Here is a 13,495-nt window from a genome sequence, read left to right as displayed (position 1 = left end):
AAACATGTTTTTCTGAAAAGAGAAGTGTTTCAAGAATTGATTTTGAATTTTTAGAAGACAAAACAAGCTCCAGACTTACTCATATATAAGAGATGCATGAAAAATATCAGATATCTTTTAGTTTTTACACAGTATTGTAAGGATTTAAGGAGTATTTGTTCTGAGTGGAGGGAAAAATCTAGAAACACCAAAATTTGCCAGAATGTGAAAAGATAATTAGTGATTTATCAATCAAAATACACCACAGTGATGATTAACTAAGCTGGTAAAGTGGCACAATCATCCTGTCTCATCCTCCTGCATCATCCTCCCCCCACCCAACGCTGATGTTCTACTTTGCAACCCAATTTTAACATCCCAGGAGGTGGGAACAGCAGAATTAACTGTATTTAATATGAAATGTCAACAAAATATGTCTGTGCTACCTATGGAAATTTTCTCTCCCAATCCAAAATGGGGAGAGGTGCTGGCTTGATTCACATCCCTTTTCTCTGCTCCCATAGACTGAGAGCTCCAGACCAAACCCTCACACTGTTCTATTTATTTTATTGTGTTCAATATATTGAATTTTAAATCAATTAACCCAACTCAGTGTCTTAGAGCTTTAATCTTCTGTGTTCTGATGCTTTGCATCAAATTCCTTTGAGAGAAATCTGGGCCCTCTTGGAGGGGCTGGAGCGTGTCCAGGGCAGGGAAGGGAGCTGGGGAAGGGGCTGGAGCCCCAGGAGGGGCTGAGGGAGCTGGGAAAGGGGCTCAGCCTGGAGCAAAGGAGGCTCAGGGGGGACCTTGTGGCTCTGCACAACTCCCTGCCAGGAGGGGACAGCCAGGGGGGGTCGGGCTGTGCTGCCAGGGAACAGGGACAGGACAAGGGGAAAGGGCCTCAGGCTGGGCCAGGGGAGGCTCAGCTTGGACAGCAGCAGGAATTTCTGCATGGAAAGGGTGCTCAGGCCTTGGCAGGGGCTGCCCAGGGAGCTTTGCAGTGCCCATCCCTGGAGGTGTTCAAAAAGTGAGAGGATGTGGCACTTAGCAGTTGTGGTTTAGTTACAAGGTGGTGCCTGGTCACAGGTTGGACTTGATGACCTTGGAGGTCATTTCCAACCATAAAAATTCCATGATTCCATGAAATGTTTATGACAGGACACTCACAGGAATTACACTGTGCAGATGTGACCCCAGAAGAAATCCCTTTGCTTTAGGAAGAACAAACCTGTTTGAAAATGGCACCTCACAGGCTTCATAGGGAAACCTGCAGCCAATCTTCCCTTCACAAAAACCCCAAACCAGCAAAATAAAGAAACAAATTAAAAAACAAAACCCAACAAAACACAAACCAAAAAGTCTGAATGAAGACCTGCATCTTCTGGTGCTCTGTTGGTGCTGGAATCAGCTCTTCCCAGATCCAGCTGGTGAGCTTTCAGTGTCCCAAAAGCTCCCAACATCTGCATAAAATAACTCCTCACCACTTAAAAAATTCAAAAATCCAGAGGATTTTCAACCAAGCCAGTACAAGGTGCTCCCAGGCTGGAACCTTCTGTTTACTGAGCCCCAGTTATTTGCTAATAGCTCCTGAAACTGCCATTCCCATTCCCACATTCCATTTCTAGAAGGAAAATGCACTTTCTGCCTTCTTGTCCATGCAAAAGCCACTCCAGAACATTGGCTCTGCTGTGATGCACACTGAATGTAAATCAGCTTCTCCAAAGGGAACTCAGCTCCATGGAATTCAGGGAAATAAAACAGCCTCACATTTAATAAACTGAGGCAACATGGTGTTAAATAACAATGGCTTAAGGCAGGAATTCCCATTTGGAAAAGATTTCTTTTCATTCCAGATACTTTTCATGGGCTGTGGTTGATCATCTGCAGCATTTTTTCCCTTTGAGAGAATTTTATAAGGAGAAAGAGAGGAAGGGAAAGAAACGTTTGGGATTTTTTTCCCCAACTCTTGCCTAAGGATTTTCAGTATTTTTCACATTCCTGGCCATTTTTTACTCATCTTAAGCACCCTCCCTGTCAGCCAACACATGCAGGTCAGTGTTCCACTTGTCATATTTAAATTTTCACTTCTGAATTTAAAAGGCAAGATTTTTGCAAAGAAATAATATTTTGCAAGAGAAAAAAAAACCCTTATTGAGATGCCAAATACTAGAATTAGTTTAGGAAATTTTATCAAATGCTCCTCTCCCTAAACTTGCAAGTGTGTTAAAATAAGATTCTGTAAGAAGACCAACATTTCAAGTAATCCCTGTTTTTATATTAATCATAGTTTAGAAAACTATCAGACGTGAAGGAATTCAGAAATCACTGTAATAAGACTAATATTTCAAATACTCTTCCTTTTTTATTAATCACAATTTAGCAAATGACCAACAGTGGGTGAAATCACAAGGAGCATTCAAAGCAGACTCTGGGTTAGCAGCAACCCCCTGGGCTGTCTTCCTTAAAATCAGTAACAGACTCTGAAACTGAGAAAAATACTTCAAAGTCTCCCTATATCACCCAAATACAGGAAACATTTGTATTCTCACTACTGTCTCAGCAATGCCCACCTTTACCATGAAGTGGGACTCACCTGTGTGTCTTTGAGGGCAGCACTTCTCTCATTAACATCAGAAACTGCATGATCAAAGATTATTGACCAAAACCAACGTTTTTACATCCCCATTAGATGGCTCCAAAGATTTGTTGAAGCTCCAATCTCAGACTGATGTGCTGTTCTGAAAAAGCCCTTATTTGACAAAGCAGAATGAATTACAGGGGCTTTTCCAGAACTGCAGCACGGAGCAGGATTGGGAACAACATCATCAACCCTGCTGGGAATCATGGAAAAGTCACCAGACACTAAAATCCTGCTGACTAAATAATCACTGCCTATGGTCAGGGATAAACCAGATCCTCTTTTCAGCCTGACACCGCATCAGAACATATGGAAAAATATGGAGGCCCTGGCACAGGGTGCCCAGAGCAGCTGGGGCTGCCCCTGGATCCCTGGCAGTGCCCAAGGCCAGGCTGGACACTGGGGCTTGGAGCAGCCTGGGACAGTGGGAGGTGTCCCTGCCCATGGCAGGGGTGGCACTGGATGGGATTTGAGGTCACATGAAAAACATGGAATCACAGTTTGTGTTGGAAAGGACCTCAAATCCCACCCAGTGCCACCCCTGCCATGGACAGGGACGCTTTCCACTATCCTGGTTGCTCCAAACCCCATCCAGCCTTGGACACTTCCAGGGATCCAGGGGCAGCCCCAGCTGCTCTGGGCACCCTGTGCCAGGGCCTGCCCACCCTGCCAGGGAACAATTCCTTCCCAATATCCCATCCATCCCTGCCCTCTGGCAGTGGGAGGCCATTCCCTGTGTCCTGTCCCTTGTCCAAAATCTCTCTCCATCTTTCCTGCAAAGTGAATTCACAATTTCCTAAACAATTATGAAAAGTCACGGAGGTTTGTAGAGGATGCTAAAAGAGGCACAGAAAGAACAAAAAAAGGTCTTCACAAATATTTAAATACCCCTAAAAGTCTTTAAAGAATTGGTTCCCTAAAATAATGAGATAGTCCTAATTCACAGCTGGTTTTCCAGGGATACTCTTCATGCAAATCCAGCACAGGACAGTTTGAAAACTGCTTTGCCTGGTTAAAAATGAGGCTTTTCTACAACAGAATCATCAAGCACGGTTTGGGAAGGAATCCTAAAGCTATTCCTGGAAATTTAACCAGGGAAAAAGCCATCTCAGGCTCATATCAGACATTTCCTATTCATTACTGGAGCAACCCTGCTAACTCCTCTTTTATAATGAACATAAATAAAAGATCCAGTTTTTATCTTTCTTAGAGGCCCTCAGATATTTCTTACATAGATAATTTTTCCCTAAGCAATAATTGTAAAATTTACATTGCCTGCACAAGTCCTAAGGATGCCAGGCCCTGATAAATGTTATGGATGATCAATCTGAAGGAAATTCCACTTTGTTTTTATTTTATTCGTACCCTGTCATTTCAATTGAAGTTGGGAATTGATGAGGGCATTCTAGGCCTTGGAGAGGAAACATTCTTGGCTCTGATGTCAAGCAAGTTTATTAATTTGGACAAACTCTTAGACAAACCTGTCATGTTCAGAGATGAGCAGTTTGCAAATAATACAATTGGAGGCAATGCCTTTATTTGATCAAAAAAGAAATGGTAAATAATTCTGCTGATCTCCATATCAGGATTTATTGCTATTCATCTCAAGAAAACCAAATTTGAGTGGGGACAGAATTAACAATTCTGTGATTCTATTTTCAGACCTTTTTTCCTTCCATGAGAAGTATCTCCCAACCCTCTCCACCTCTCCAAGCTATAAAGAGGAAATTGCCAGCTGGACTGCAAAGAAATTTTGGAGAGAAGACCCTGAGGTGAAGGGAAGTGTAATTCTGTAGCTTGTCAATGATTACACTAATGAGAAAAAATCCCAATAAGCCTGGAGATGAGACAAAGAGAAAAACTGTCAAAACTCCAAAATGAAGCCCAAAGGGAAAGCTCCCAAAATGAAAACCTCATACATCACAAAAGAGAACAGAAAATATGAATACTTTATGTGGAAAGGAAGAGAAAATCATGGACATTTAAGGAACATCCTCAACAAACAGATAGCTTTTTCTTTCTTCTGACAAAAGCCACGTGTATTTATTTCAAGCTTCTCCCTCTGAAAGGCGAAGACAGGAATTCTTCCTTGGAATTGCATCCAAGCACAGCCCAATTTGTGAACACAAATTGAGCTTGGAATGTGTTTTTACCTTCACATGCCACTTTGCCCATCCACAACTAAGAGCTCGTTACTTGGGAAATTAAAGCATTTTCCTGCCTGCTAAATTAATGCATCCTTAATTGTTTCTTGTGTGGGATTGTTAAGGGTGACAGGTCGTGTTTTCCAGGGAAAACCTACAAGCTTGTTAATGCTCCAGGTCATAACTCAGAGCAACAATAATTTGGGAAGCACAGCTGAGCATCTTTAACAATCAGGAGCATTTCAGGGAAGAGTAATGGAAAGGTGGCAGCCAGGCCATCCCATTCCATTGAAAGCCAAGGTGCTGGGTGAGGGCATGAGTGGCTCTGGATTAATCTTGATGGAATTAGCAGTCCCCCAAAGTTAAATGGTGTCACCATGACTGCCACCACACCACATGAATCAGTTAAATCAGCCTTGGGGCTTAGAACAGAGAAAGCTCAATTACTCTGTGCCACAGCAGTCTTGTCAAACCTCTCTCAGGTCTTTTGGTAATGACACAGAAAAATGAGCAAGAAAAAAATCCAAAAACCTTAAATGGTAATGACACAGAAATATGAGCAAGAAAAAAAATCCAAAAACCTTAAACCCCCCCAGAAATTCAGGTGTGTGGGACCACAGACTTTGCAAATGCAAAAATGAGTTCAACAGACTGCATTGATGATGATGATGGGGGTTTTCTCTAAAGAATATCAGGGATCAAAAGGAGAGACAATAACACATTGTATCCTATCCTAAATTCCAGTGGATTTTAGGGCAGACACAGAGCACTGGCCTGCCCTGGTGGCAGCTGTGGAGGAAGGAGGTCCAAGATGAAGAATCCAGGAACTGGAAAGGGAAGAGCAAGATGTCTTCTCCAGTATGAGAAGAAATCATCTCAAGTTGTGCCAGGGGATGTTTAGCTTAGATATTAAAGAAAATATCTTCCCCAAAAGCACTGTGAAATACTGGAACAGCTTCTCAGGAAGTGGAGTCCTCATCCCTGGAAGTGTTCAAGACACGTGTAGATGTGGCACTTGAGGACATGGTAGCGGTGGAGCTGGATGATGGTTGGGTTTGATGATCTCAGAGGTCTTTTCCAACTTTAAGGATTCTGTGACATTGATAACTATGGGAAAGGTATCCAGAGGAAATGCTGCTCCCCACAAGTGTGGGGCTGGGGCTGCTGGACCCACAAGCTCATGTGGGAGGTGAACTGCTGTCCTCCAAACTCCTGCAGATACCAGAATGGGAAGAAAAATCCATTTTTATGTGTCTCCCTGGGCCAAGGAAGATCCTGTCAGAGCTGGGGATACCTGAGACTTGCTTAGCTCCGTGGAGAAAAACACTCCTGGTTTTCTGAGAACAAGAGAGTCATCTTGTTGAGACAGAAAGCTTTCAAAGCAGTCTGGAATAAATTTCTTCCTGAAAGCATCAACAATTTCCAAGCATAGCAACCTTTCCCAGCTGAGGTATTCCAGGACTTTATACACTATTATTTAAAAACTCATGAGCAGAGGTTTTGCCCCTTTGCTTTCATGTCATAATGGCTAAAAATCTTTGTTCACACAGAGTTTGGCTGGGAAATACTGTGGATATTGAAATTCTGGAGTGCTGGCCCTCATTTCTGAGCCAATATCACTGGGTGAAGCTACAAACACTGAACTCACTCAGGTGAGTTTGAAAGACCAATACAAATGTTCCCTTTTCCCCACTCTCTGAGGGCTTTTTGGGTATCTTTATGCTTGAAAGGTATGGATTAAATAACCACATTTAAATTGTCAGTGCCTGAGGAACATCAGCTCCTGAGACCCCCTGTGTGACTGGAATTCATCTGGGGATCCTATGACTGCTGTTCACAAAACCAAGCTGCAAAAATGTACAAATGCCAACTATCCATGATGCAACTGTGGAGGAAAGTTCTCCTGGGCTGGGTTTGTGTGGCAAGGTTCTGGTAGTGAGGGGTTGTAAGGGTGGATTCTCTGAGGAGATGCTGGAAGATCCAACGATGCCAACTCCAGGAGATCCAGGATAAACCTGCTACTGACCAGGCAGAGATGGTGGTGATGCCTCTGGGATAACTGATTTGAGAAGGAAGATTGTTAATGTGCAGTTGTAATTGTGGCCAGAAAAGAGTGGAGTGAGACCATGGGAGAGGAGCAGCTCTGCAGACACCCAGGGCAGGGCAGGGCAGGAAGAGGGGCAGGGGAGCTGAGATTCCCTGGGGAAGCCCATGGGGAGGCAGCTGTGACCCTGCAGAGATCCTCCTGCAGGAGCCCACACCAGAGCACAGGGATGCTGAGAGAGGTGGGAAGCCCATGCTGGGGCAGGTTTGCTGATAGCACTCAGGACCTATGAGGGACCCACACTGAGCCTTTTCCTGAAGGACTGACCCCATGGAAGTGGATCCACATTGGAGTGGTTCATCAAGAGCTGCAGCCCATGGGATGGACTCACACTGGAGCAGCTCAGGGAGAACTGTCTCCTGTGATATGGACCCCATGCTGGAGCAGGGGAAGGACTCCAACTCCTCTCCATGAAGAAGAAGCAGAACAAACAACACAAACCCCCATTCCCATCTCCCTGTGCCACTGGAGGGGAAGAGGGAAAGCCCAGGAAGGAGGGAGGGGTGGTGGGAAGATGGTCTTAAGATTTGTTTTTCTTCCCATTACCCTGCTCTGAGGTTGTGGGTAATAAAATCAATGGATTTCCTCAAGTTGTTTTGCCCATGACAATATTTGGTGAGGGATCTCTCCCTGTCCTTATCTCAGCTCCTGAATCTTTCCTTATATTTTTCTTCCCTGTCCAGCTGAGCAGGGTCAAGCCACCTCATCTCACTAAAAAAAACCAAACCAAAATCCTACAGCAATTACAACAAAAACCCCCACATCAATAAAATCTTTTTCCTCTGAATGCCTTTCAAATTTAAAAAACCCCAAGCAAATACAGGAAATAAAATTCAAAAGCTGACTTTAAGTAGGTTTGACTCTAATAGCTGTTTTCATGTTGGATGGAAAGGGATCAGGTTGGATATGTTACCAGCTAAAATATGTTAATGGGATTTAAATGACATTGTACCTGCCTGGGGAATTAATTTTGGGATTTTAGGCAAACTGCAACATGGCATCTGGTGACATCACCAGTTTTCTGTAGGCACTAATGGAACTGTTCACAAAAAGCAGAGCTGGATGACAAGCAGCAGGTGAATGAGCTTGGGTAGCAGTGGTTTTGTAATTTTAGATTTTTTTTTTCCTAGAAAGACACTGTTGCTTCCTGCTAAAATCTAGTTAAAAGGCAAAACTGCTCCATGAAATGGCACCACTTGAACTAAGGATCTGTGTCCTCAGAAGGTTTTGGCAGAGTTCCAGCCAGGAACTTTGAGTCCTGACCCTCCTCCAGGAGAAGCCTGTCAAACAGCAGGAGCACATCCAGAGGAGCTGCAAATCGAGGGAATTGTAAAGACACAAGGAAGCCTGGCAAATCAGTCACACCCACTGTTTCCTGGCATGGAAAAGGCCTGGAGATGCAGTGGCTTGGTTGAGCTGCCTTGTTTCATCCATTTGCTTGTAAAATGAAAGCCAAGGAGCTTATAAGAGTTTATCCAGCCTTTTTTGTAATCCTGGCAAGACCAGCTCTTAACCCTTTCCAGGGCTGGCACCAGGAGCTTTGGTGAACTGGACAATCCTAAGAAGAAAGGTGCCCCAGCACTGACAGAAAGTATGAACTGCAGAAAGCAGCTACAGGCAGGTAAGGGACAGTGACAAAAACCCCAAACCAGGCAGAGGGAAAATGTTCAAGCTACAGAGTGTGCCCTGAGAACCATGCCCACACACCTGCAGCTGCAAAATTCCAGGGCAAAACATCTGGTATGAAATCACAGAAGGCTGGAAATCAAACAAGGCTGGAAAAAATCTCCAAGATTATCAAATCTGCTCTGTGACTGATCCTCAGAGCACTAAGTGCCATGTCCAGCCCTTCCTTGGACACCTCCAGGGATGGGCACTCCAAAGCTTCCTGGGGCAGCCCCTGCCAAGGGGATTGAGGGGGGAGAGGAGATCAGATAGCAGGGGTGGAGTTCTTAAGGTGGATTTTGTTCTTACAACCATTAACAAGAACTTCAAGAGGTGTCCAACAGCACAGTCTGGGGACAGCTCTAAAGGGGCCCTCCATGGTTTATTTTGGATGGTTTTTCCAGAGCTGAGCTTCAAACACCATATCTCAGTTCACATACAACTATTTTCTACTAAGCACTGTGCCATGATTAACAGGATTTCCTTTCAAAACCCCAACTATCACCTTCAGAATGTTAGAATTAATCTGCTGGCCACTTAATCCTGGGGCAAAGCGAATGAATCTCTCTCTCTAGATGAAAGGAAAAGGAATGAGCTTTTCAGTCCCCCTTTTTTTTTTTTTACATCCCTGAGAGTATTTCAGGAGCATAACACAGCCTGAACCAACTTGCAAGTCTTTAATTTACATCTTCAGATTTCCCAGCTGAGAGTTTGAGATCAAAACCACCAAACTCACAGCCGTGAGAGCCGTTCACGAAGAACAAACCCACAAAAACTGTAACCAGATTTTTCATGGAAAAGGTGGAGACTGTTATAATTACTCCATGTTGTCACTAAATTGTATAAAGGCTTCCTTGATATTTTCGGGTGTGTGTGAAAATTCTGAGTAAATCCTGGGTAGGAGGGTTAAGACTGTAAGGTGAAGAAACTAAAAAAAACATGAGATAGAAAAAATAAACAAAATTTTCTTCTGCCATGATGAGCACAGGTCCAAATCCCAGAATTTTCATGACCACTCCCTAGCAATGTGTCAGAGATAGCTCTGTTCCATACTCAAATCCTTCTAGAACAGCCCATTCTTGTTATTTATTAATTATTATTGATATTATTTTAGATCTGCCCTTATACACAAGGTCAGATGTACAGAGATTTCTCCCCCACCTGTGCTATTATTCCATTGCAGAGCTGCTGCACTCCCAGGGACCTTGCACAATCCAGCTGTAAACTTTCAGGAAAAATAATTCTGTTACCTCTGCCTGATCAATAAACACATATCCTTAAATAGTCAACCATTACGTAATATAAAAATTGAAAAAAAATCACCATTTTGTTGTATTAAACACAAGTGTGAGCAGCAGTTGGTGGGGTTGGTTGTGGACTCACAGATTGGTGCAAACACAGAAGACCTGGAGATAGCTCCTGACAAAAAATTTGTTATTTTTGAAAGAGAAGTGGGATTGTTCCAGATTTTTCTGGAGAGCTGGACAGTCAGTGGTGGAAAAGGGCTGGATAAAGTACAAATCACTAGTAAAACTTCCACATCTGGGAGAAGGGAAGAAGAAGAGCAGGTACCAAATAGCACAGAGAAGAAACAGAAGATGAACATCTGTGAATACACAAACCCTTGTCTGTTAAACAATAACACAAAGCAGCAGTAAAATCCCTTTGTCTGTGATCAAAGGCAGTGACACACAGGCTTCACCCACACCACCCAAAGGAACACGCCCAGATTTCAGATAGGTTTGGTCAAGGTCCATGGAAAACACACAATCAGACCACATGGAGGTGGCCAGTGCTGTCCAGCCCTCCAGTGATGCCTCAGGTTTCAGCTTTTCTATTTTTCAGATTCTGTGCTGCTTTATTGTGTGGGTCTGAGCTTCAGGTTAAGGGATGGTGAGCTCTCTGCACAGAGCAGGGAGACAAAACAATTCCTGCTCCAGCTGGGGACCAAGGACAAATGATCCAAATCTCAGGCCCAAGAGCACAAACAACATGGACTGAAGAGAGAAAAACAAGCAGGATGGGACTGCATGGGCTAAAGCTGGAATTGGACAATGAACTCCAAGATGCAAATGGAGCAGAGCTGATCAAAGTGAGAGACCCCATGACTGGTTGTCCATTTTGTGCCCATTTTGGTTCACCTTGGGTGCAGCCCTGGCTGGGCTCTTGTGCTGCCCAAGGTGGATCCATGGAAGCCTTTTAATAAATCCCTGCTTTATTCTTGAACTCTGTCTGGCCTCTGTTCTAGGGCAGCCTTCTCCAGGCCCCACCAGGACACTCACCCCGTCCGGTCTGCCATCCGAGGCCGTGACGATGAGGATGTAGCGGTCAGTGCTCTCTCTGTCCAGGGGCTTTCCCAAGGCCAGCAGGCCAGAGCTGGCAATGAAAAACACCAGGACATGTTAGCAGGGCACCCGGGAGAGGTCTATGAGCACCTGAGCTCCACCACCTTGCTGACACCAAGGCTCCTCTTTGTAGGAGTTTCAGGCTTTCTGTGGGTGAAAGCCAAGAAAAGCCATGAGCCAATTCCTAATACTCTCTACTCGGATGCAGGAACAATCCTGGATTAAAACATCAGCCTGTCTCAGGAGGTTTGGGTGTTTTGGTTCACAATCTTTCCCTCACACCAAATTAGAATTCTTTTGCACCAGGAATTAATTAGCCCCAGGTTACTTCTGTCCCATCATTTATTGTGGGAAGTCAGCTCACCACCCTCCCTTCCTCCTGCAAGGAAAAGGATACTTTGGATTGCAAATAATAATTAATAGATAATAATAGGTAAAATGAAGGGTGATGGGCCAGGCACAGACCAATCTGGTGCTTACACTTCATAATAAACCCTCTTTTTCTCACTCTATTTAAGTTGGAATTCAATTTAAGGAAAATACAGTTCTTAAACAATGCTCAAAAGGCTTTTCACTACAGGCTAAACCATAACAAGTCAGGAAATTAAAGCAAAAATTGTTCCCGCCATTAGTCAGGAGCTGACAGGTAAAAGGGTTTTAATTAATCCCTGGCCACTCTTTTAAATGGAATCTTTCCACCTCAGTGAGTTTCTCTTACCTAAAAACATAGTGTTTAAAATAAATAAACAGTGGCCAGTGACAAAGCCCAGAGTGGAATTTGGCTCACAGAGCTCTCATTAATGGCTGACAGCCCCTGGAAGGAGCAGCTGAAGGTGTCTGAGCACAACTCTTTTCCCTCAGTTCCTCATTTCCTGGGCTGACAAGTTCCAAGTCCGTTTTCCAAGGGTTTCCCACTTACCTCTGAGAGAGATTAAAAACTTGCTGAGGATCTCCATTCTGAATGAGGTATTTGATGGGGTCACCCTCTCTATCGAAAGCCTTTAGGGAAGGAAAAAAAAGGATAAAATTCAGTCAGTGGCAAAGGTTTCTTCTCTTCCCTTCTATGTAGAAACTGGGGAATTAAGTTTTAGGAAAGTTTCCCACAGGGATGACACCAATCCCTGTTTCTAAGGCAACTCTGGTTATTGATGGGCTACTCAAGATAAAGTTGGAGCACATCAGAATTCCTATGCTGCACAGAAATGACAATATCCTGAATGCAGGATAATAACTGCTATTAATTATTAGTAATTATCTAATTATCAAACTACAGCTACATCCAACAGCATGAGTATGACATTCAGGCTTTAATAATTTACTTCTATTTTTCTGCAGCTCCATACTGATTAGACTGAGCTTTCAGTTTCCTTTCTTCCCATTCTTCATTTCCATTTCTTATCAAGATCCCTCTTTCTGTTGTTTTATTAGAATCCCAATCTTTGGGTGATGCTCCAGTGAGTTCCAACTGCAGCACTCACTCTCCCCAACAATTTGCTTTTTGGGGGTTGAAGATCAGGATAAGGCCTTTAAGAACAGACATTAGCAGCACCAAAATTAGGATATTCCACCTATAAGGTGAAAAAAAAAAAATCTTTCAAAAGTTGAATAAACTACTTTTGATATCTCTTCTGGTGCCACCTGAGGCCATTTCCTCTTGTCTAGAAGAGAAGAGGCCAACCTCCTCCTTGTTCCTGTCAAGTTGTTTCTGTGGGCCACAATCAAAGGCTGCATAGCTTTGAGCAGACCACCAGTTTTTGAGATAAAAACCCAAGAAAAATAACAAAAAACCCAACTCAAATGTCCCCCCCCAAAATTAAGAGCAGAAGCACAAACCATTTAAATGTTCAGGCAGAGAAGGGAATGCAATAAGAAAACAACTTGGCTTAGCCAAATAAAAAACAGGGGCTAAGTCAGAGAGAAAGGATCAGCACAATGAAAGAGCAAGAGAAAGTGGATGGGGGAACAGCCAGAAGAAGTCTAGGCAAAACTGAAACAGAAACAGGAGAGAACACAAAGGAACCTGAGGAATGGTTTGTAAAGCAGAAAGGATGATGTTGAGAAGGTCAGAGAGGTAAAACTGCCCCATTCCAGCTCCAAACTAAATTAACTGGGGCAAAGCTCCAGTTGAGAGCTGGGCAAGAGTCAGGCAGAGAAGATGTTCATAAACAGAGCATCTTTGAGTCAGCTGCTGGAATTCGAGCCTGGTAAAGTCCATCCTGGTGTCTACAAGGGCTGGAGCAATCTCAAAGCCATCAGAGATTTTTTTTTTTGGGGGGCACTCCCAGAGAACTAAAATACTGGAGGACAAACCCAAGGTCTATCCTTCATGGAGGAATGGGCCAGGAAATCAGACACCAGGCAGGTGGAGTGCAATTCCCAGAAACCCACAAATATCCAAATTATTTTTAAGTTCCCTGCAATGCCAATATGCAGATGGATGACACAGAACTGAATTTCTCCAGCACTAAAGGACACTGAAGCAATTTAATCTGATTTTCCAACAGGACAACAAATCTCCTGAAACTGTGGCTCGTTAAAGTAGCTGAGCCATGGTGAAGGCTTTTCCCACTGCTTGTTGGGATATTTTCCCAAAGGAGTTCCAACAACAGTCTCCAAGTGG

The 13,495-nt window shown here is 43.7% G+C and overlaps 1 protein-coding gene across 3 annotated transcripts in view; it reads right to left on the bottom strand.

Annotated features, from left to right (window-relative positions):
* The window catches only part of PCDH15 (protocadherin related 15), a 637,262-nt gene that overhangs the window by 107,074 nt on the left and 516,693 nt on the right, over positions 1–13,495 (bottom strand). For all 3 annotated transcript variants that reach the window (XM_059851092.1, XM_059851093.1, XM_059851091.1), the window contains 2 exons: positions 11,795–11,874; positions 10,813–10,906 (listed from right to left, as the gene is read on the bottom strand). In XM_059851092.1, the coding sequence (XP_059707075.1) occupies positions 10,813–10,906; positions 11,795–11,874 (174 nt within the window). The remainder of the gene's footprint in view (positions 1–10,812; positions 10,907–11,794; positions 11,875–13,495) is intronic.

Source organism: Haemorhous mexicanus, chromosome 7, assembly GCF_027477595.1.
Source record: "Haemorhous mexicanus isolate bHaeMex1 chromosome 7, bHaeMex1.pri, whole genome shotgun sequence".
Taxonomy (NCBI): Eukaryota; Metazoa; Chordata; class Aves; order Passeriformes; family Fringillidae; genus Haemorhous; species Haemorhous mexicanus.
Note: the sequence above shows the minus strand (reverse complement) of the source record. Positions and strands in the feature narration are given on the sequence as shown.